Raw genomic sequence first — 24,630 nt, 5'->3', positions numbered from 1 at the left:
GGTTCACCCCATTTTAGTGACTGGAGTTATTCACAATAATTGAAAGAAAAGGAAAAAAACAGATTTATGACCTCATTATTATTAGACTACTACAACACTCTTTAGAATGTGAAGTACAATTGAAGATAATGAAGATGCAATTAGCTAAAATACTGCATTCTACTACTAACAGTAAAAGTAGACATAATGTTAACATGTTATGTTGAAAACACTACTTTCATTACCAATAAGCTGATGGACTCAATTGAAGGTGTGGATTTTAATCTTAAATTCCTAAAGGCATAGCATTTATTTACTTAAAGATGCTTCTCTCCTGGCCAGAATCAATGGATCCTGTGAGTTTGTTCAAAGCAGACTATTTTATGTCTGTACCTCATGTAAGATATAAAGTGAGGAAGTGCACTTTTCCTGTGGAAGCCCTATATTATGAAATACTTTACCTCTAGATGTACGAGACCAGTGATGGCTAACCTTTTTTGGCTCCCGTGCCAAAAGCTGGGGGAGCGCAGGGGGGTTGTGGGTGGGTGTACCATATCCATAATGCTATACGCGCGACGCTGCGTGCATGTGCACGTGGACCACCCTGCCCCACTTCTGGTGTGGTTTATTCGCCCTCCCCAGACTCCAGAGGCTTTCTAGCAGCCTGAAAATTGAATTGAATTGAATTTTATTATTTGTATGCCGCCCTTCTCCGGGAGGGACTCAGGGCGGCGAACAACTCAAAAGGGGAAAAGGGGAACATAGAACAGAATACAAGTAATTAAAATAGCCAAGAATCACACAACCACACAAGTCGAGAGGGGAGGGGACTCATCAATCCCAGGCCTGCCAGCAAAGCCAGGTTTTGACGGCTTTTCGGAAGCCTGGAGAGAGGTGAGGGTCCGAATCCCTGCGGGGAGTTCGTTCCAGAGGGCCGGAGCTGCCACAGAGAAGGCCCTCCCCCGGGTAGTAGCCAGGTGGCAAAAATGCCCCCCACCTCCTTGAGGCCCTCCGGAGGCTTCAGGAGCATCCCCAAAGCCTCCAGAGAGCGAAAAATAGCCCTACGGGAACCCGGAAGTTTGGGAATGGTAACTTCTGGTTTGTCCTTAGGACCACTTTTTGCCCTCCAAACCCCTTAGGGAACCCTCCAGAAGGCTCCGGAGGGCAAAAAACGGCCCTAGGATCAACTGGAAGTGATTTTCGGTTTGACGGTAGGGCTGTTTTTCACCCTCCAGAGCCTTCAGGGAAGCCTCCTGACTTAGCACACGAAGTTTTTTCATTGCTGTGCTTGTTTCATTTACCTTGGATTTGCTTGCAGAAATACTAGCCAACATCTACAGGAAGCAGATTAGTATTACAAGGTTCCTTTGCATTGTTCAGAATTGTTTTTGTTTACATCTGCTTTGAGCATTTGTACATACTATTGTAGATAGCTTGTAGAACAACTGATGGGCAGCAGTTCCCTCTGGAAGTTTCATCTGGTCAGCCCTGCAAATTCTCAAGTCTCTTAGTTCACCTATTGTGGGGGTCATTTAATAAACTGAAGCACTTAGCAAACTCGATCTTCATTGACTTAATGACCTTGTTTATTCATTTAACAAAATGTGATTAAAATTTTGAGACTTCCGATTAGTGTCACAGCGGTATGAACATGGGCTAGTGAGGCTCCATAAAACTCAGCCACTATCTGCTTGCCAGGAAACCATACGGGGCTAAAGCCACCTTGGAGTGGTGGTGAAGATAGGAAAGACTCTTTGTTGATTGTGAGGGAACGGTGATTTCCTTGCTTGATCTAAAGAAACCCTCTGACTGGCAGCAGAGACTATAGCTATTACAGCCAGACTGAAATTATGACAACCGGGATGAGAAGAAGCATGTACTGACAACCAATCTTCCCTCTAATTTTTTTTCAATGTGAGCAGAAAAGTATAGTGTTTGAGCGGCATATTTTCATGCCTGAGCACCTGAATTTTTTTCACAGATGTCACCTAAGACAACAACGAAATCAGTATTATTTGAAACTCAAAGTTATGTTTATTCAAGGTACCCGCTTAATTAAAAGTGTTATATAATATCAGTATCACTTAACAACACTCCTGCTTAGCAACCAAAATGTTGGCTCAGAAAGTCTGGCATTTGAAGCACGCAAGTCTTAAAGCTGTTGTTACAAGATCCTTGCACCCCTAACCCTTTAGGGGAAAAAATCCCAGGGGTCTTCAAACCTGACAGCTTTAAGACTTGTGGACTTCAACTCCCAGAATTCCTCCTCCAGTCATGTTGGCTCAGAAACTCTGGCAGTGAAGCATGCAAGTCATAAAGCTGTCAAGTTACAAGATCCTTGCAGTGCACCCATAACCCTTGAGGGAAAAAAACCCCAGGGGTCTTCAAACCTGACAGTTTTAAGATTTGTGAACTGCAACTCCCAGAATTCCTCCTCCAGTCATGTTGCGGTGATGTCATCTGTGTGGATCTGCTCCATTTTCAGTTTTTTTCACAGGGGGCAGGGCTGCCGCTGAAGATGCCAACGAGCCCCCGCTGCCACTAGAATAACTGCTGCCGCCACCGCCTCCTCCAACATCACCAACACATTTTCTGCCCAGTGCTGCAGCCGAGGTGAAGCAGCCAAAGCTCCCGCAGGCACCTCCGCCCATGGCAGCGGTGGTGGTGCCTCCTCCTCCCCTCGGAGCACCTCAGCTGGGCTCTGGGTTACCCCTGCCACTGCCTCCACCGTGCTTTTGAGAAGCCATGAGGTCTTTTTTTCCTGCTACCGCCCCCTCCACCGCCTTCCTACTAGCTCCCGCGGCCTCATGGCTCCTCAAAAGCACGGCGGAGGAGGAAGGGGGAGGGATAACGCGGGGCCCAGCTCAGGTGCTTTGCGTGGAGAGGCACCACTGCCACGGGCGGGGGTGCTGAGACGGGAGCTTTGTCCGTCGCAACTGAGGATTTATGAATCTATTTTATATTTCCCTGAAATTTATGAATTTGAGGGGAGAAAACGTGGCCTCAAAAACCTGGAACTCAAAAAAGGCAAGGAGAAAACAGAAAAAATGTGTCTCTCCATGTGTAGGTGAGGGGGGGCATATTAGTCTTCTTCCAGCCCTTAATAATCCTCTCGGCGGCTCTGTGCCCAACACACACACACACACATCGCTGGTCCCGCAAAGAAATCTGCTTTTCCCCATCACGCCCCTCCCTTGCAAGCAGCGGCAGGCGGCCCATTGGCAAAGGGGAGGGTGGCCAAGGTCCCGCCGGGGCATCTCCCCCCACACGCTCTTTTCCGCCCACGCAGATTGAGACAAAATCTTTATCTTTCCCCCCGTTCTTCCTCATCCTCTTCCTCTGCCCCCCCGCAAATCAATTGCTGCTGCAGCAGCATCTTCTCCGACTTCACCAATATTTTCCTCCCCGATTGCCCGGCTGTTGCTTCCTGCCAGGGGCCTTTTGTTGCTCGGCGCTCTTTTCCTGGATCATAGGGCGGGAGTGGGGGGACGGATGGGAGGAAGAGAAAGGGGGCAGATGGGGGCCTGGCCTCGCTTGTCCCCCCCCCCTCTCGGATCTCATTGAGGATCTTCCTTCCGCGATCCTTTGGCTTTCCAATCCGGGAGGCAGGCTGGATCCAAATCAGGGACGATCTTTTTCTCGGAAACAGGGGTGGGGAGGTTGGAGGAGGAGGAGGAGGAGGATGAAAATCTTCCCAAGAATTCAGAAAATCCCCCAGCCTCGCTCTTCCTCTTTTCTCATCGCGGGGCGGCTTGTGTGCAGAGGAAACTTGGTCGGAAACAAGGTGGTGGGCGGGCGGCTGAGCACACAAAGCTGGGAATATTAGGGAGGAGACCCCCCCCCAACAACCCCCCCACCCGAAATCTGGGAGAGAGAAAAATTCCTTTGTAGAGTTATTTATTCCCCCTTCCCTTCCCTATCAGTCGCTCCCTGCTCATCAAAACAAGTCTGGGGAGGTCCTTTGCGGGCGGCCAGTTCTAGCCACCTGCAAAGGACTTCCCTGCATTTGCTTTGCTGAACACGGGGCGACTGATAGAAATGACAGAAATCACTGCGCGGCAGTTAGAAACGGCTGCGCGGTGTTTTCTTGCCATGTGCGTGGCCGTGCAGCCGCGCACCTTAGAGGGAACAGTGCTGACAACTTGAAAGCAGTGTATCTGATCCAGGTGAGAATTTTCTAACTTCTACTATATAGACTAGTTCCCTGAAAAAGAAAAAGCTTTGAAAATTGAGACTCCATAGAAGAGGAGTCTTCTTTCTCCCTAAAGAAAAAAGTGGCATGTGAGAGTCAGAGCAAAAGGCAGATCCAAAAAAGAGTGAACCTTAATAGGAAAATTAAAGATATTATACTCTAATTAACATGGGGAAACTGGTCTGGATATTAAATTAAAAAAATTATTTGGAATAAAATTTTGACAAAAATCAAAAACTTGAAAATTTGATGAAAAGTTTATAAACTTTTACTACATAAGTGAGAAGAGAAAGAGTTAGAGCGACATCTATTGACTGGAAAAGATATTTTACTGCTGAATGAATAGTGGAAAAATACAGAAAAGCATTATAAGACACAACAAACAAATTTGGATTGGTATTTGTAAGTGCTAAGAGAGCAGCTATAAAACTATTTTGTGGGTTTCTGGGTGTTAGAGAGTAACTCTCTGGAAACTCCTGCTCCTTGAACTTTTGTGGATTATAAATGCTTTTATAAGAGTGAAACATTGGCAGCCTGGAATTGTTTTGAGAAGAGGAGCAGATCTTCAGTTTGTTGGAGAGTTAAACCTTGAGATAATGGGGAATTTGGTGGGCCTTTTTGGATTACAAAATATAAATACCTTTCTGGATTACAATTCCTACCTAAATACTAAATACTATCTTACAGAAGACAAGGACATAATTGCTGTGTTTAAAGGAACTTTCTTTCTGCTCCCTTAACAGACTGATCTTATTATAAAATATAATTGGCTTGGAAGAAATATTCAGAGACTAAGTGAACTGGATTTTGTTGTTGTTTTTCTTTTTTGATTCTGGATATTTTAATCCAATGCTAGGGCATTGTGGCTTGGATGGGCTATTTGAGACTTTTGGGATTACTGTGTTTTCTGTAATTAAAATAATTTATATTAGAGGTTAAGGTGATGAATATGATTAGAGGATAAGAAAAAGAGAAAATGATTGTAGTGGGATTAACAAGAATCATCAAGAAAAATACACCACCAACATAAGCAACTTTAAACCCTTCAAGACACACACACACACAAAAACAATAGAGGTTCTGTTATAACATGAAAAAATGAATACATTTCAGAAAGACATATAGATGGCAGTCCAATCCAGTCAGGAAGCCATGACAAAGAACCATAATGAGATGAAATCTGATCTGGAAGAAATGAAGGGAGAGCTGGGAGAAATGAAGAAACATATTCACAACATGGATGAGAGACTAAGAAACTTCCAGCAAATGATAACAAAACAAAGAATTCAGGAAATAGAGGAGAAATCAAAAGAAGGGACAGGAGAAACTCCTTAACTCTGGCAGAAAAGAAACCGGCCTTTTTGGCTGGTTCAAAATGATGACCTATTGTAGTGATATCCTGAGTCCTGTGCTGCAACATCCTGGGAGGTTGGCTGCGTTGTAACATCCTGAGCCTTTGCGTTGTAACCTCCTGAGTTCTTTGATGTAATGTCCTGAGCAGATGGCTGTAATGTAATATCCCGGGCTTTGGTTTGGCTCCGAGTTTGCAGTCTGGCCATGTGTTCATGGCATGTGTCAGTTTGCTTTGTGTGGGGGTGGGAGTGGGGTGCAGCAGTTGGTGATGCCGCCGTGGTTTGGCTTCTGGATGGTGGTTGCATTTTGTCTATGGGATGGGTTTGGGTTTGGGTTTGACTCAGGTGAGGGTGATTGGTGTTGGCGTCCTGTGTTGTTCTGGGTTCGGTGTCAGTTTTCGTGGCTGGAACTCATTTGCTGACTAGGGCTAGTTTCCATATGTCTGGTAGGTGGGAGGTATTGTCACGTTTATTCATGTTATGGGGTTGGTTCTCTATTTCGATGGCTTCCATAATTATTATCTTGTTGAAGTGTTCAGTTTTGGAGATTAATTTGGTTCCTTCAAAATCAATTTCATGTCCTTTAAGGTGCTGGAAAAGGGAGGAAAATTTTTCTTCTTTTCTGACTGTGTTCTTGTGTTCTGCGATGCGTGCATTTATTCTCCTATTAGTTTGTCCAATGTATGTGGCTGGGCAGATTTTGCATGGTATTTCATGGACTCCTTGGTTTTCTAGCTAGATCTTATCTTTGGGGGTTTCTTAAGATGTTGGCTATTTTTTGGTCAGTGCCAAAAGCTGTCTTGATATTGTGTTTGTGGAGAATTTTGCTGATTTCCTCTGTGGTGAAGTAAGGGAGGAGGGTGATGCCGTTGTGCTGTTCTGTGTCTAGGTTCTTGCAGGGTGTCTCCTTTTGGATTATATTGGTAATTGTGTTTCTTTGGAATCCGTTGGAAATTAATACTTGTGAGAGTTTGTAATTTAGTTTTCAGGTGGTCTTTGTCGGCTAGGGGTTTGGTTCTGGAGATGAGGGTCTTGGCTATGGAGTTGATCTGTGCAGGGTGGTGATGGGATTGTGTGTTTAAGTAGCAGTTGGTGTGTGTTTTTTCCCCAGTACATGGTGTGTCCGGGAGTCATTGGTTTTTTTGTAGAGTAGGATGTCCAGAAAGGGAAGTTGGTTGTTAGCTTCTATTTCCATAGTAAATTGTATTTTGGAGTGTAGGCTGTTGAGATGTGTGAGGAAGTTGTCCAGTTTTTCCTTCCCATGTGGCCAAATTATGAAAGTGTCATTACATATCTAAGCCAGAGTTTGGGTTTGGGTTCAGATTTATCTAAGGCGTTGGTTTCAAAATGTTCCATGTATAGGTTTGTGATGATGGGTGAGAGGGGTGATCCCATAGGTGCTCCTTCTATCTGTTTGTATCTTTGTCCATTGAAGTATGTGTTGGTTAGGCAGTGATTGGTCGGATCAAGGGTGTGCTTAGGGGTTGTATTTGTTTTGGATAGCTGCCAAGGCTTCTTTAATGGGCACTTGGGTAAAGAGGGATATGACATCGAAGCTCACGAGTAGGTCGCTGGGTTGTAGGTTATGTTTATTTATTGTTTCTATGGAGTGAGTTTTGTACATGTGAGGTGATGGATTCTATGTAGGGTTGAAGTTGTTTGGCAAGAAATTTGGAAAGATTCTGTAGAGGTGAGCGTATGGAGCTGACTATGGGTCTGAGTGGTGTTCCTTCTTTGTGTATCTTGGGGAGGCCATAGAGCTTGGGGCATCTGGATGATTTCTCTCTGGGGATAATTCTTTGCTGGATCTCTTCACTGATGGGAGAGGCTTTTATTTTGGATTTGGTAGTTTTTTTCAGGTAGGTGGTGGGGTCTGTGTTTAGAGGTTTGTAAGCGAGGCTTTGGAGTAGGTTGGAGAGGTTGGCTTGGGAGTCAGATGTGTTCATCACCACAGTGGCGTTACCATTGTCCGCTGGGAGAATGATTATATTGTTGTCTTTCCCCAAGTTGGTGAGTGCTTTTTGTTCTTCTTTATGCAAGTTGCTTCTGGGTGGATTGCTGGAGCAGAGGACGTTGGTGACTTCAAGTCTGATTTTATTGGCTTCATCGGGGCTGATTTTGGTTGGAGTACATTAGGGCTTCTGGTGTTTTTCTAGTCTGTGTAGTTTGTTGGTGTGTGTGTCTGTCTTGTGGGAGGTTTCCGTTTCGGCTCTCCAGAGGGCGTTTTTTGGATTTGTCCCAGAGTTCTGGGTGGATTTTGTTACTGAGTTTGAGGTGAAAAGTGAGTAGGTCCCTGTTGGTTTGGTCTAGTGGGAATCTTTTCCTGTGGAGTTCATTTCTGATTAGGGCTAATTCAGTTCTTTTCAGGATCCTTTCGGCTGCTGAGGTTTTAGAATGTTGAGGATGTTACAACACAGCCAACCTCCCAGGATGTTGCAGCACAGGACTCAGGATATCACTATATTAGAGCTCAGGATGTCATCATACAGCCCATTACCCAAGTCATTACAACACAAAAGACTAATGAGCACACAGCTAGTATCTCAGCCACACAGGATGTTAAGAAACAGCCGACTAATCTGCATACATCAACTCCATCAACTAATCAAGATGTAACAACATAGCCAACCAACCCACTTACAGCAACAAAGCCAGCACTCCACATACCCCCAGCAATATTTATAGAAAGACGGCAGCTCCAATAACGCATAAAGCCGAAGGCACCAGCCTGAAGATGGCGAGTGGGACCTCGTCAAAATGTCGCCATGATACTCTCAACCTTACATGGGAAAAGACCCGAATACGGCCAAGACCTGCATATGTATGTGTGTGTGTTTGTGTGTGTGTGTGTTTGTGTGTACACGTATGTACACATACACACACACACACACATACAGACTAGAAGTGGAATACAATAGGACTGAAGACTAAAAATTCCTCAGCTATAACTTTTATAAAGTGATGGATTTGAAAGACTTTGAGAACTTTTGAAGGTGGAACTTTAATAATAAGGAAATCATGTGTTGGGTTTAAAAGAACAAGAAGAACAAGAGCACCATCTGGAGGATATAGGATGGACAGATCTAAACAAATAGTGTGAATAAAGAAATGATGCAAGACTTACTGAATTCAGTCATAGAAGTGACTTAAGAAGACAACGTGAAAAAGAGAAATCCTACTGAAGGACCTTGGAGGATAATAAAACTAGGAGGAGGATACAAAAGATACATTCATAAATATATAAACACAATAAGATAAGAAATAAAATTAATTGTAAAAGCGAACCAACTGCTTAGTACAGATAGAATTTCAAGAACTTGAAATTACGATATCTGCATATATATTTATATTCACTTATTCCTACTCATTAACTAAGATAAGGTAGTTTTAAGGTATCAAATATTGGAATAACTGTATTATTTAATGTACTTTATATACCATACATATTAGATTTAATTAACAATCATGTATAACCTTTAAACTTTTGTATAATTATAAATATTTAGAAGATCATTATAGTAGTATTAAATAAGTATTTAATTACATATTTACATATTTGCAGCTATATTTTTATATATATTCACACTAAACATATACTTGATATATACTTATATATACTTAAAGGTATAGTGAAAGCATCACTATTATTATTGTTGTAGGATTGTCGCTTAAAGAACACACGAGTGTGGAGGTCTCAAAAGGGAATTTGATCAGTTAAATCATTGCATGTTATTTTGGAAAAACCTTGTGCCTGTGGGGAAAATGATGAGCACAACAATTATTACTAGGGCAAGCAAGAAAACTGCCCCAAACCCAGCATCTGCAACTTTGTCGCCTTCACACCAGCGCTCAATAAAGAACATGAGAACGGACAAAGCAGATTCTGCATCAAACATCCTAAGTATTCAAGCTATGCTTTTAATGATACAAGAAGCAATGATAAAAACAGAGGAAGCAATAGCAAATAACTATGAAGAGACCAAAAGAAACCATGAAGAAACCAAACGAGATGGGAGTACTGAAAGGAGATATAAGAAGAATGGATGACAAAACAGGAAACATTCAGCAGACTATTATTATTTTTAACAGAGAATAAAAACAGTAGAGATAAAATTGGAACAATTAGATATAAAGATGAAACAGTGGAACAGAAATATGGGCACGCAAACAAAGATCTAGAGGAATCAATTGTTCTTCTGGAGATGGAAAAAGCGTCCTTCTGCTTAAGATTCCAAAACATTGAAGATAAAGAGGATGATCTGGGCAAGACCATGGGAGAAGTACTAGCAGAGGTATTACAGAGGGATAAATGAGATATGCAGAGAGATATAGACAAGGTATATACAGTGCATACAAATTATGCAGGCAGACACAGTTTACCAAAAGAAATCCATGTGAGATTCACGAAAAGGGCGATAAGAGATGAAGTATACAAGAAAATGAGGGAGGAAACAAGAACATATAAAGGAAAGGAAATACAATCACTGAAACAAATACCCAGGAAAGTGAGGAACCAAAGGCGACAGCACCAGTTTTTAACTTCACAATTAATTAGATACAAGGTGATGTTCTGTTGCCTAGTACCAGAAGGCATCCTGATTTCCTGGCAGGAGAAAAAAATTAAAATAGATTCTATTGACAAAGCACAAGAGTTCTTCAAATACCTCTTTACAATTGAAGAAGAGCAAGAGAGCAGAGAAGCAGCTGAAAGTAGGAGTCAAGAGGCATATCAAATGGAGAACAAAGTGGAATAAGAAGGAAAAAGGAAACAGGAAAAAGAACAAATAGAAAGAGAAGATACAAAATACAGAGAGAGACAAGGAACACAAGGAAAAAAGATGGTGGAGCAAATTAAGATGGTCTGTGTAAACATAAACGAATTAAACTCTCCAGTAAAAAGAACCCAAATATTACCAAATTACAAAGATTTGATATGGATATCGTACGTTGGCAGAAAGTAGATATTAAGAAACAGTATAGCAAATAATTAGAAAAACTAAAGTGAGGGAAATTGTATGCATCATTAACACAACAACAAAAAAGAAGAATAGCAATATACATAAAGGAAAGACTAAAATCAAAAGAAATATATACAGATGAGGAGGGAAGAATTTTAATGATTGAGATTAAAATGGAACAAAAACAAATACTTCTTATCACAATATATGCACCAAACAACAACCAAATGAGTTCTATAGAAAAGTACACAATAAAATAGTGGGATTAGAATGTGAAAACATATGTTTAATTGGAGATTTCAATGCTATCATGGAAATTTAAAAAGACTATAAAAGCAACATGAAGAATAAGATAAAGAAGAGAACTCTTCCAAACTCATTTTCTGAAATGACATAAGAACTGAGTCTACAAACACTTGGAGAGAGATAAACAAGGAAAAGAACCAATACACATTATATTCAAACCCACATAATTCATGGTCTAGGATTGATATGGCATGGATGACCCCAGGACTGATTAAAAAGAACAAAGAAATAGAAATAATGAACAAGACTTGGGCAGATCATAACCCTATAAAAATAACATGGAAGGGTCAGATGAAAAAAAGGAGATGGACAATAGTGGGATCAAGAAATACTGAAGGAAAAAGAATATACACAAATGATTGAAACGGAAATGAAATTATTTTTTAAGATAAATACAAAACAAGGTACTTCACTCCAAAATCAGTGGGACACAACAAAAGCATATACATGAGGGCTCACCATAGCTTATACGATAAAAAGAAATAAAAAAAGGAAACAAAACCAAAATGTGTTGCAGGAAGAACTCAAAAAATTAGAATTAGATTTACAGTGCAAACCCCAAAATAACAAGATAAAAGAAAAAAGGGACTTAGTAAAACATAAATTGAATTTGATTATAGAAGATGAAATGGCACAAAAAGTCAAAATCGCAAAACCAGAGAAGAAAAAAAGAACATAATACAACAATTTTTTCAAAACCTATACTGCCAAGAACACAGAAGACAAAATTAAACAATATTTGGATAAAATGAATTTAATTAAAATTGCAGAGATAAAAAGAGAGAGATTAAATGAACCAATAACTATGATGGAACCAGTAGAAGCAAGGAGGAAGCAAGAGAATAACAAAACACAAGGACCAGATGGATTCCCTGTGGAATTATATAAAGGAACCATTAGATGTGTTAATGCTAGAAGTATTTAAGGACGCACTTGCAGAAGCGAAAATACCAAATTCAATGCAGAAGCACTTATCACATTTATCCCAAAAGAAGATACAGACCCACAAGATATCAAAAATTACAGACCCATCTCATTGTTGAACGCAGACTACAAAATATTCACAACTGTAATTTCAGAAAGGGTCAAAAAGGTCCTAAATGAGTATATTCACCCAGATCAAAACGGATTTCTACCCAGAAGACAAATAAAGTATAATATGAGAACTATTATAAACACAATATTATGAAGCCCACCCAGAAAAGCAAGCTGCATTAATTTTTTTGGATACCCAAAAGGCTTGGGATAATTTAAATTGGAGGTTTACTATTGTACAATTGGATATTATGAATTTTGGGGAAACATTTGTGAAGATGGTGGAAAAAATACACAACCCAAACAGCTAAAGTAGTAATAAAAGGTGATACAACTGAAAAATGTAATATTGCAAAGAGGGTGAGGCAAGGTTGTCTGTTATACCTTTATTATTCATCTTAACGTTGGAAGTATTGTTAATAAAAATCAGAGGCAACCAGGAAATAAAGGGCCTGAAAATAAGAAAAGAAGAATACAAAGTCCAGGCATTTGCGGACGACTTAGTTTTTATCTTGGAACAATCGTTAAGAGACAGGACCTGACTTTGTGCAACAAATAGAAGAATATGGGAGTGTAGCAGGACTTAAAATCAATAAAAATAAAACAAAGGCAATAACGAAAAATCTTACTAAAAATAGGAAAGAGAATTGGAAGAAAGAATGAGCATACAAGTGACTAAAAAAGTAAAATACCTGAGAATTTGTTTATCGGCTAGGTTCTTCAATCAAAGAAGACAATTATAATAAATTAATGCAACAGATTAAAAAAAATTTGGAAACATGGAAAAAATTACAATTATCCCTTACTAGAAGGATAGCATCCATTAAAATGAACATTCTACCAAGAATATTGTTCCTTTTCCAAGTAGTACCAATAAATTTAGGGAAAGACTTTTTCAAAGACTTAAATAAATTAATAATGAAATACATTTGGCTGGGGAAAATTGAGAGACATACTACCAGGCAAAGGGACTTATATGGATCAGATTGGATAGAACTAAAAAATAAAAGGATTTTGATATTAGGCCATGATTTACATGACGTTCATTTATATGGGATGGGAAAAATAAAATTCATAATTAATTCCCAAAGCATTTAATTAGGGATGCATTGCTACAAATATGGCAAAAAATTAAAGTTAACCACTACAATAAAATACCAAATTGGCATTCAACGATGGAAGCATTAATTTATCCAAACATATTAGATATAGATAAAATAAAGAGATACAAAGATTTACTAAATGATCAGGGGGAACTGAAAAGAAGACCAGAACTAAAAGAGCAGGGAATAGACATCAGTTGGTGGCTATGCATGCAAATTCAGGCTAGATATATGAAGGACATAGCACAATACAGATTCCAAAAAGAACGTAAGAATTAGATAAGATTCTACAAGATAGAGAGGATAAATTGATTAAGAAAATATGCAATTATTTATTGAATTATAGAATGGAGGAGGAGGATAGTTAAAGAAAATGTGTTAACTTGGACAAAAACTTCGGTTACAATCTTGAATTGGAGAAATGGAAGAAACTTTGGAATGAAAATTATAAATTGACAATGTCAGTAGCCTATAAGGAAAATATGTATAAAATGTTCTACAGATGGCACCTCCCCCCAGCGAGATTGGCCAAAATGTACCTGAACATTTTGTTGCTCGGTTTCGGTCGGACCTGGACTCCACTCCCGCAGATCCAGCCGAGACACAAGGGAATGACTTGGTAGACCATCTCTGGGTTGAGTTTCAGGATGTTGCCTCCGGGGATGTGGACAAGGCTATGCGAGCTGTGAGTGCCTCCACCTGTATACTGGACCCGTGTCCCTCCTGGCTGGTTGCCAACAGCAGTGAGGTGACACGAGGCTGGATCCAGGCGGTTGTTACCGCCTCTCTTCGGGGGGGGATACTTTCCCACCGCGCTCAAGACGGCGGTGGTGAGACCCCTCCTGAAGAAACCGTCCTTGGATCCAGCCGTTCTTAATAACTACCGTCCAGTCTCCAACCTCCCCTTCGTGGGGAAGGCTGTTGAGAAGGTGGTGGCCTTCCAGCTTCAGCGTACCTTGGAGGAAGCTAACTATCTTGACCCCTTCCAGTCAGGCTTCAGGCCCGGTTACAGCACAGAAACCGCTTTGGTCGCATTGACCGATGATCTCTGGAGAGCCAGAGATGGAGGCCACGCATCCATCCTGGTTCTCCTTGACCTCTCAGCGGCTTTCGATACCATCGACCATGGTATCCTTCTGTGACGACTGCGGGAGGTGGGGGTGGGCGGCACTGTTCTGCAGTGGTTCTCCTCCTACCTCTCGGACAGGTCGCAGTCGGTGTCGGTGGGGGGGCAGAGATCGTCCCCAAGGCCCCTAACTTATGGGGTGCCGCAGGGTTCGGTCTTATCCCCCCTGCTGTTTAACATATACATGAAACCACTGGGCGAGATCATTCGGAAACACGGGATAAAATACCATCAATACGCGGACGATACACAGTTGTATCTGTCCGCCCCGTGCCAACTCAATGAAGCGGTGGACGTGATGAACCAGGGTCTTGAGGCTGTTAAAGACTGGATGCGAGCTAACAAACTGGTACTCAACCCGGACAAGACCGAGTGGCTGTTGTGTTTTCCTCCCAACAATTTGGCCGACGTTCCATCACTCAGGCTGGGGGGTCAAAATTTATACCCCTCAGACAGGGTCCGCAACTTGGGAGTCCTCCTGGACCCACAGCTGAGTTTCGACCATCATTTATCAGCTGTGACCAGGGGGGCATTTGCCCAGGTTCGCCTGGTGCGCCAGTTGCGGCCCTACCTGAACCGGGAGGCCCTCACAACAGTCACTCGAGCCCTTGTGATCTCTAGGCTGGAATACTGCAATGTGCTCTACATGGGGCTGCCCTTGAAGAGCATCCGGCGACTTCAGCTAGTCCAAAATGCAGCCGCGCGAGTGATTGTGGGCGCACCACGGTTCGCCCACATAACACCAATCCTCCGTGAGCTGCGTTGGCTACCTGTTGGTCTCCGGGTGCACTTCAAGGTCCTACTTACCATTCATAAAGCACTCCATGGTAGTGGATCTGGCTATTTGAGAGACCGCCTTCTGCTGATTACCTCCCTCCGTCCCATCAGATCGCATAGAGTAGGCCTCCTCCGAATTCCATCCGCCAGTCAGTGCCGACTGGCGACTACGCGGAGGAGAGCCTTCTCTGTTGCAGCTCCGACGCTATGGAACAATCTCCCCGTGGAGATCCGCACCCTCACCACCGTCCAGGCCTTCCGCACAGCCCTCAAGATCTGGCTATCCCGTCAGGCCTGGGGATAAGACTTTACTCTCGCCCCTCCCGAATGCTGAATGAATGTTGGGTTTTTACTGCTAATTATTTTTATTCACATTTTCTTTTTGTGTTTTGTCCTGCACTCCCCCCCCCTATTATTGTAAGCCGCCCTGAGTCCCCTCAGGGAAAAGGGCGGCCTATAAATGCTTAATAAAATGAGGAAAAAAAATGTACATTTCACCAGACTGCTGGAAATGCAGACAAAATCAGGGAACATTCTACCATATGGGATAGACGTGCCCAAAAGTAAAGAAAAACAATATTGGAATAGATTTAAGAAAATGGCTCAAAGAAATAACCAAGCAGCAAATAGACATGAAACCGGAATTATTTTTATTGGGAATATTTACAGGGAAATATGATAAAAAAGACAATATCTAATTTTACATTTTACAACGGCAGCTAGAATTATGTATGCACAGAAGTGGAAGAATAATTTCATTCCATCAGAGGAAGAGGTGATAAGGAAAGTCTTAGAGTGTGTAGAGATGGATAGACTCACAAAAGAAATCAAAGATAAAGGAGAAACAGATTATTATATAGTATGGAATGAATGATATAATGGTTAGAGGACAGTGTAAATCTTAAGGAAAGATTAAATGAAGAAGGTATAGAAGTTTTTTCTTTTTTCTTTAAAAAAACTGTGCAATAAAAATTATTAATAAAAAAAGAATTATAGGCTATATCTCTATTAAATGCAGATTATAAAATATTTGCATCAATAATAGCAGAAAGATTAAAAAGATTTTTGAATGAATTTATGTACCCTGACCTAAACGGATTTTTAAGTAAAAGGCAAATTAAGAACAATGTAAGAGTTATCTTAGATGCACTCGAATATTATGAAATATACTCTGACAAACAAATGGCGTTAATATTCTTAATATTCTTAATATTCTTAAGATGTGAGCATTTGCCAATGTAAATTGGCAATTCGTGGTTCAACAGCTAGACTGTATGGCGTGCGGTGAGAAATGTATGAATACGATTAAGACTATATATTCCAAAAAATGGCAAAAGTGAATGGAGACTCGACAGTAAACTTTAACATAGAAAAGGCAGAAGACAAGGATGATGTCCCCATTACTATTTATATTAACATTGGAAGTATTAAACAGGAGTATAAGACAGGACACAGATATAAAAAGCCTGCAAATAAAAAGAGAAAAATATAAATTACAAGGGTTTGAAGATGACCTGGTATTTATTTTAGAAGAAACTTTGGAATCCGGACCTAAGTTAATGGGGAAAATTGAGAAATACGGAGAAGTAGCTGGGTTGAGAATAAACAAAGAAAAAATGAAAATACTAGCTAAAAACCTTACAGATAAGCAGAAAAATGAACTGACAAAGAAAATAAACGTTCAGGTAGTTAAGAAAATGAAATATTTGGGAATTTATGTAACAGCTACAGTTGCAAGAAAAAGTATATGAACCCCTTGGGATTATGTGGAGTTTTGCATGAATTGGTCATAAAATGTGCTCTGAACTTCATCTAAGTCACAACAATAGAAAAACACATTCTGCTTAACATAATACTACACAAACATTAGATGTTGCCATGGTTTAATTGAACATAACATGTAAACATTCACAGTGCAGGAAGGAAAATGTATGTGAACCGTTGGACTTAATAACTGGTTAACCTCAGTAATAACCTCAACCAAACGCTTCCTGTAGTTGCAGATCAGACCTGCACAACGATCTGGAGTAATTTTGGACTACTCCTCTTCACAAAACTATTTCAGTGTAGCAATATTCTTGGGATGTCTGGTGTAAATCACTCTCTTAAGGTCATGCCACAGCATTTCAATCAGGTTGAGGTCAGGACTCTGTCTGGGCCACTCCAGAAGGCGTATTCTGTGCTGTTGAAGCCATTTTTTAGTTGAATTACTTGTATGCTTTGGGTCATTGTCCATTGCATCACCCATCCTCTGCGGAGTTTCAGTTGGCGGACAGATGGTCGTACGTTTTCCTGCAAAATATCTTGATAAACCCTGGAATTCAATGTCCCATCAATGACAGCAATCCATCCAGGCCCTGAGGCAGCAAAGCAGCCCCAAACCATGATGCTCCCTCTGACATGTTTTACAGTGGGGATGAGATTTTGATGTTGGTGTGCTGTGCCTTTTTTTCTACACACATAGTGTTGTGTGTTTTTCCCAAACAACTCAATTTTGGTTTCATCTGTCAACAGTATATTTTGCCAGTAGTGTTGTGGAACACCCAGCTGCTCTTTTGCAAACTTCAAACGTGCTGCAATATTTTTTTGGGACAGTAATGGCTTCCTCCGTGGTGTCCTCCCATGTACTCCATTCTTGTTTAATGTTTTCCTTATTGTAGATGTGTCAACAAAAATGTTAGCATGTGCCAGAGATTTCTGTAGGTCTTTAGCTGACACTCTAGGATTCTTCTTTACCTCATGAAGCATTCTGTGCTGTGCTCTTGCAGTCATTTTTACATGACGACCACGCCTAGGGAGAGTAGCAACAGTGCTAAACTTTCTCCATTTGTAGACAGTCTGTCTTACTGTGGACACATGAACATCAAGGCTTTTGGAGATACTTTTGTAACCCTTTCCAGCTTCATGCAAGTCAACAATTCTTGATCGTAGATCTTCTGAGAGCTCTTTTCTGCAAGGCATGGTTCACATCAGACAGTGCTTCTTGAAACCAGTAAACCCAAAACAGGTGTGTATTTTTAAAGGGCAGGACAGCTGTCAGCAACACATCCAATATCATCACATTGATTGGAGTCAAGATTGGCTCACTCCTGGCTCCAATTAGCTCTTGGAGAAGTCATTAGGCTAAGGGCTCACATACTTTTTCCTCCCTGCACTGTGAATGTTTACATGTTATGTTCAATTAAACCATGGCAACATCTAATGTTTGTGTAGTATTATTTTCAGCAGACTGTGTTTTTCTATTGTTGTGACTTAGATGAAGTTCAGAGCACATTTTATGACCAATTCATGCAAAACTCCACGTAATCCCAAGGGGTTCACATACTTTTTCTTGCAACTGTAGATGTGCAACACTTAAAGAAGATAATTACATGAAAGAAATAGCAGTAGCGAAGAGCCCCAAGGAGAGCTTGCTGGCTTGGCCCAGCCATGGCTTTTCAAAAGAGACAGAAGAGACTCGGAGACAGAGAGTGTGTGTGTGAGAGATACACACATACACAGACAGATATAGAGAGAGGGTGGGAGATTGACTGACGAACGAGTGTCTTTGGTGAAGTGTTCTCTGAGCCTGACCCCTGGGTGGACATGGAAGGTTCAGCAAGGCCAGCTCCCTTTTCCCGCTGCCCTGAATCTTTTAAAGCTATGGCTGGGAGCTGCTGGCCCATTTCCCTTTCTGCTGGCCCATCTCCTGAATTCCATTCCTACCCCACCAGCCTTTGTGTTAGTGAGGCCGATATCAGTCCTGGCTGGGCAAGGCAGTGTCTCTGGATGGAGAAGGGGCTGCATGTCTCCCCAAGAGACCAAGGCACGCCCAGCACAAACAACGGCCAGAACAAGCTCCACAAAAGTGAGGCACCAAAGAATCAGTCCTGGGCACTTCTCCATCCCCGCCGTCACCCTTACCTTTTCAGGCGAGGTGAGGGAAGGGCGGGGTCAGTCAATGATGGGACAGGGAGCTGCAGCAGAGGGCCCAAAGAGCCACATGCGGCTCCAGAGCCATGGGTTGCCAACTCCCGAGTTAACATTAAAGATAAAGGATAAAGAAGATACAGAATATTTTTAACATGGGATTTGTTTTACCAATGATTTGACAATAGAGGTAGAAATTAGAAGTTGGAAGAATACCACTATATACAAGTAAATATTGTTATTATTATTGATGCTATGTATAAGTAAATTGACCTAGACAATACACTGTTTATTAATCACTAATCTACGTTAAAAAAAATGTACAAATATTTTTTTCAAAATGTCATAAAAATGAGTCCAATTCATCTTACGATAGTTTTGACTTACAAACCTAATGGGCATACTGCATTAAGACTGTATCTAAAGGACTATACCTGTATTTAGAAGTGTATAGTTTTTACTGTCTCATGTTCTTATTGATTGATAATTTTATTTTTCTTCTGTTAGAAATTGGTAGTGAATTTATTGTATGCTGTCATAAATTAATTTCAAACTGGCTAACAAATATAGTTTGTATATTTGTATATACATCTGTATATGGAGAAAATTCAGGAATAAAATGATTATAGGAACAAATTGGCAATACTTTTATGGCTAAGAAAGCATTTTTTCTTAGTATCAAAATCTTACAGATTGCTGATAATCTGAAAGCAATTCAATAATTACAACTTCTCATGTAATTGAAACAATCTGAGGTCATTTGTACTTATATATTTACTGTATGTTCCTTCTGTGATTTTTATTTCCTAACTTCATTAATTCTGCTCATTACTACATGCCTTATGATATGTAGCAGTGGAGTTTTCAATTTTAATAGGATTTTATTTTACTTATAGAAACATACCTGAGGCCCTGTGATATGCAAGAGTCCAGAAACAGCAGCTGCAATTGAGTCATAACCTGCTTGTTGAAATTTTGGACCAGTCTGACCATAGCCTTAAAAATAAGCGGGGGGAGGGAAATGAGAAAATGTAAACATATTAGCAGCAAACTCTGCCATAACTAAATAGAAGCAATATGCTATCTTCATTACAAATATTCAGAACTGCAGATGATTTATATGACTCTTCTGGGCTAGGGAGAGTCCTAGAATTATCCCACAAGATCAGAGGTTGGTTGTTCCTGGTACACACCGCTCCAGGTGTACCAGTAGCAGAAATCAGCCATACGTTTGTGGACCGATAGCAGTGGCGGCCTGGTCACGCCCCCCCCCACCTGTGCTGGCCTGGCCTATCCCTACTTGCTCTACCTGCCCGGCCAGTCGCTCTCTGTCTCAGCTCGCCCGTCCACACCATGTTTCTCCCCCCACTTTCTTTGCCCACCCAGCCGTTGGGAGTGGCAATGGTGCCAGTCTTGGCTGAGAGCTTTCTTTGCCAGTTGGGTGCTGAAAAATTCTCCCTTTTAAAAGCCTCCAGTGATGGAGGGAGGGTTCAACACATCATCATAAGTGCCACCCACAAGAGAACTAAATAACCCACATTGAATTCTGTTCACTCTTATCTACCACCAATTTGCTTTGATTGTTAGTAGTTCAGATTTTTGTAGAGAGTTTAAGCTTGCAGTAAACCTTTACATAGATTTTATATTCTATTAATATGCCTAGACATCTAATTTCCCATGCTTGATAGTTATCTTATTTTTCAACCACCTCTCCAGATAAGCTTGAAAACCTTCGAGGTTGGCTGGCTGGGCTCATGAATACTGTTTGCAATTTCTTTTCGGATTTCATTGCCAGCTGCAGTTTGATTTCTCCTGGCGATCTTTCCTCCTGGGCAATCCCATTGCTTTGGCTGCATTTGGGCGGACCCTAGGACAGTCAGTAGCCCATGCACCGCCACCCTGTGACCTCTCTCCTGGCCAGGAAGGATCGCCAGGAGAAAGCCAACTGCAGCCAGCAATGGAATGCAAAGGAGCAGCCATCCAGCAGAGCTGGGAGCATCCCGAGGTTGGTGGGGTGAAAGGGATGTTGCGCGGGACTGGAGTCAGCAGGGAGGTCTGGCACCCAGACTGCCCTGAGCGCCTGCAACGGGACGCAGCAGCTGCTAGGTGGCTGCTCCTTCGTGCCACATTGTCAGCTGCATCTGGCTTTCTCCTGGCGATCCTTCCTCCGGGACAGCCCCGTCACTCTGGCCGCATCTTAGCGGGCCCTGGCATGAGCAGCATGCATGCCGCCGCCATGTGACCTCTTTCCCAGCTAGGAAGGATTGGCAGGAGAAAGCCAACTGCAGCGGCAACGGGATGCAAAGGAGTGGCCGTCGAGCAGAGCTGGGAGTGTCCCCAGCTGGGTGAGGTGGCAGGGAGGTTGCACAGAGAATTTTTCGTCAATTGGAAGGGATGTGTGTGTGAGAGAGAGGGGGGAAAACAAGAGAAAGGCACAGTGAGAGAGAGAGAGCAAGGAAGGAAGGGAGAGAGGGAAAAAAGAGGGGGGAAAGAGAAAGAGAGGAAGGAAGGGAGAGAGAGAAAAAAGAGAAAGACAAAGATAGAAAGAGAGAGAGAAAGAAAGAGAAAGAAAGGGAGGGTGGGAGAAAAAAAGAGAGAGACAAAGAGAAAGAGAGAAAGAAAGATAAGGAAGGAAAGAGAAAGAAAAAGTGAGACACAAGAAAGAAAGAGAAAGAAGAAAGGAAGAAAGAAAGGAGGGAAGAAAGAAAGAGAGAGAGAGAGAGAGAACATGACCACAATTGAGCCCAAAATTTTGGTTGATAAGCAAGAGTGTTGTTAAGTGGGTTTCACCACATTTTACAAGTTGGCCACACCTACTCGATCACAAAAATTGCCTTCTCCAACCGTCCAGAAGGTTGAAAATCAGCTGGGGACTTCCGTGCTGGCAAATATGGCTCCGCATACCATCTGTGGCATGCATGCCATAGGTTTACTATCACATATATAGATAGTATAAAAAGCAAGATGTGCAATTAGGACAACTATACAAAGTGGAAAGAGGAGCGCATAAATGAGTGGAGCAAGTGGCCAGTTTTAAGTTTATATGTGTTGTCATAAAAGAGGACCTGATCTGGGGCATTCACATTGCAGCACTGGTCAAAAGGGCCCAATAGAGATTATATTAGCTGAGACTTCTCAGGAAACAACAATGGAATGAAAAACTGCTGGTGACCTCTGCTGCACCATAGAGAGTATTTTAACTTACTGCACCTGTGTATGGTTTGTCAATTGCATAATGGCAGATAGGACAGCGCTCCAGAGGGTTAATGTCATTGCCCAGAGAATCATTGGTTGCTCTCTCTCTTGGAAGAGCTTTATAGCTCCTGCTGCCTTAAGAAAGTTCAAAATGGAAGAAGGCAGGGCTTAGCAGTGAGAAGATGGAGTTTCAGGCTACTCCTGAAATTCCTCTATACCGAAGGATTTTTGGACAGGTTCTTTGAACTCTAGCTGTCCCGGAGACGACAGTGAAGGTGAGGAGAGACCCAGGACCTCAGAGATACCCGCAAATCTCTGGGGGGGGGGGTATCAACTCCTCGTGCCAATTCCTTTCTGGATTAGCTGCGTGCTAACTGAAACTGCAGGTTGCCCCTAAGAATGGTAGAAGTGATGTCATCTGGTAAGCTGATTTTATTATCCAAGAGAGACTGTTCACGTTAAAAACTTAAGATAACTGAAACCAAAGAACAGGGAAATTTAGCAGCGAATTGGCTTTTTCTAATGGATTTATGGCTGGTGGTTACTTTACTTCTTAAATGCTTCAAGAAACTCCTCGACACCCTCCCCCCTCTGAATCTCCTTAAGTGGATCGTAAAATTTATTTTCTACTAATTAGCCCGTCACGATTCGACACTTTTATTACTTTACTACTTGGCTTTGTTTACAATCACAGCCTGTGAGAGACTAAGAAGTCTGTGGGGAAAAAAAAAAAAGAGCTTGCAATTTTTAACTGCGACACATCATGGAGTCCCCAAACACCTCTAAGATTTCATTTCAGATTCTTTTTTCCGCATGCAGAGGACTCTTTGATTCTTATCAAAGGCTGGAAAGAAAATTGGATCATCTGATTTTAAAATATGAAGTAAAAACTGAGATCGTTGAATGTTTAAATGCTCCTGAAATACAAACGGAAAATGTGAGAAATGGTGTCTGGTCTATCTCAGAGGAAGAAAGGAGGGGGGAAGCTATAAAGAAGACTCATTTAAAAAGACAGAGTGCAGGAGGAATGGAAAATCCACCCTTTAGAATTAAAGTTAATTTGGAAAATTTTACAAGCCCAGGACAACATTATTATTATTTCATCACTGACATTCAGAGTCCAAAGGTGCCAAAATATCTTTGTCTGGATTTGATTATGAAAACATTTGGTAAATTTATCCAACGCGTGGCAATTGACTGGAGAGGATCTTGCTATTGGAGAGACACTGGCTGATAGATGGAACAACGTAATTTAAAATTTAGCTAAATCTGATTACCTTAATGTGTAATAGATATAGCTGAATAATGACTGATATGGATAGTAATATATATAATTTGGAACTGGCTGATAGATTGAAGAACACAATTGAAAACTAGTTAAACCTAATTGCTTTTTCTTGTAACAGATATAGTTGAATAATAATTGATATTGATAGTAATGTATATAATGTGGAGTTGATATGATAACTAACAATTGGAAGATTATACATAAAGAGTATTAACTACAATAATTATCACTATTAAAAACTAAATAAAATACATACAATCAAATGTTAATCAATACTGGGAAAATGTTATGATATATGATATAATTAAATATTATGGATGTCCAGCTAAAATAGGATATGAGGATTTGATGATAATAGAGGATTTTATAAATAAGTAAATGAATTGTCAGCATGTGTTATGGATTAATTATGTAATGCATAGCTAAGGATGAAGGATGTTTAAATAACCATAGGTAATTAAAACTGGAGGTATAATGATGTTGATATGGTAAATATTCGAGTTAAGATATTTGAATTAATATGAGTTAATGGAAGAGAAGCACCAAAGCATGTCGTAAACAGTTGATATACTTCTTTTTTTTTCTCATGATAGACACCTGTGTTTTTTTTCGTCTTCCTGCCTTGTCTCTTGTCGTTTTTGTCTTTTTTTGTATTATTTTTATTTTTTATTTTAATTTTTATTTTTTATCTGTCCTTTTTTTTTTTTTTTTTTCCTCTCCCACCGGTGTGGGCAGGGATTGTTCAAGATTATTACTTTTATCAATATTGCTAAATAATAATTACAGTTAAATGAAAATGGATATATAATAATGCCTTAGTTAATATGAGTTATGTTGGTTGACTGTGGAGGAGATGTACCAAAACTTATCTGTAATTGATTGATATATTTTTACAGATGTAAAGAAAGATGTGTACCTGTTTTAAACTAAAATTAAAAAACATTTATTTAAAAAAAAAAAGAAAGTTCAAAACATTCTTAAAGATCATCTCATCCTGAGCACCCTTTGTTTTAACTACTGTATTTTTTGGAGTATAAGACACACCTTTTTTCCTCAAAAAAGAGGCTGAAAATCTGGGTGTGTCGTATACATCGAATATAGCCGATGCCCCGCCCCCTTCACCAATATGGCTGTGCATACCCTTATGGAGGCTTTCAGAGAGCTCCTGGGGGTTGGGGAGGGCAGAAATGAGCAAAAAATGGACTATTTTTTGCCCCAACAGCCCCCAACAGCACTCTATAAGCCTCCATAAGGCTATGCATACAATTTTTTGCCCGTCTAGCAGCACTCTATAAGTCTCCATAAGCCTATGTATGCAATTTTCTGACAAAAAACAGGCCCGTTTTTTGCAAAAACTGACTATTTTTTGCTCATCCTCCCCCCGGAGCACTCTACAAGCCCCCCTCCCCA

At 41.0% G+C, this 24,630-nt stretch overlaps 1 protein-coding gene across 8 annotated transcripts in view; it reads right to left on the bottom strand.

The window, feature by feature from the left end:
- The window catches only part of SUGCT (succinyl-CoA:glutarate-CoA transferase), a 440,539-nt gene that overhangs the window by 351,181 nt on the left and 64,728 nt on the right, over window positions 1–24,630 (bottom strand). For all 8 annotated transcript variants that reach the window (XM_087713118.1, XM_087713113.1, XM_087713117.1 and 5 more), the window contains exon 7: window positions 19,642–19,733. In XM_087713118.1, coding sequence (XP_087569244.1) covers window positions 19,642–19,733 — 92 coding nt within the window. The remainder of the gene's footprint in view (window positions 1–19,641; window positions 19,734–24,630) is intronic.

Source organism: Thamnophis sirtalis, unplaced genomic scaffold, assembly GCF_051295495.1.
Source record: "Thamnophis sirtalis isolate CommonGarterSnake01/CBP01778 unplaced genomic scaffold, rThaSir2_p1.2 scaffold_4, whole genome shotgun sequence".
NCBI classification, from domain to species: Eukaryota; Metazoa; Chordata; class Lepidosauria; order Squamata; family Natricidae; genus Thamnophis; species Thamnophis sirtalis.
This window is presented reverse-complemented; position numbering and strand designations above follow the sequence as displayed.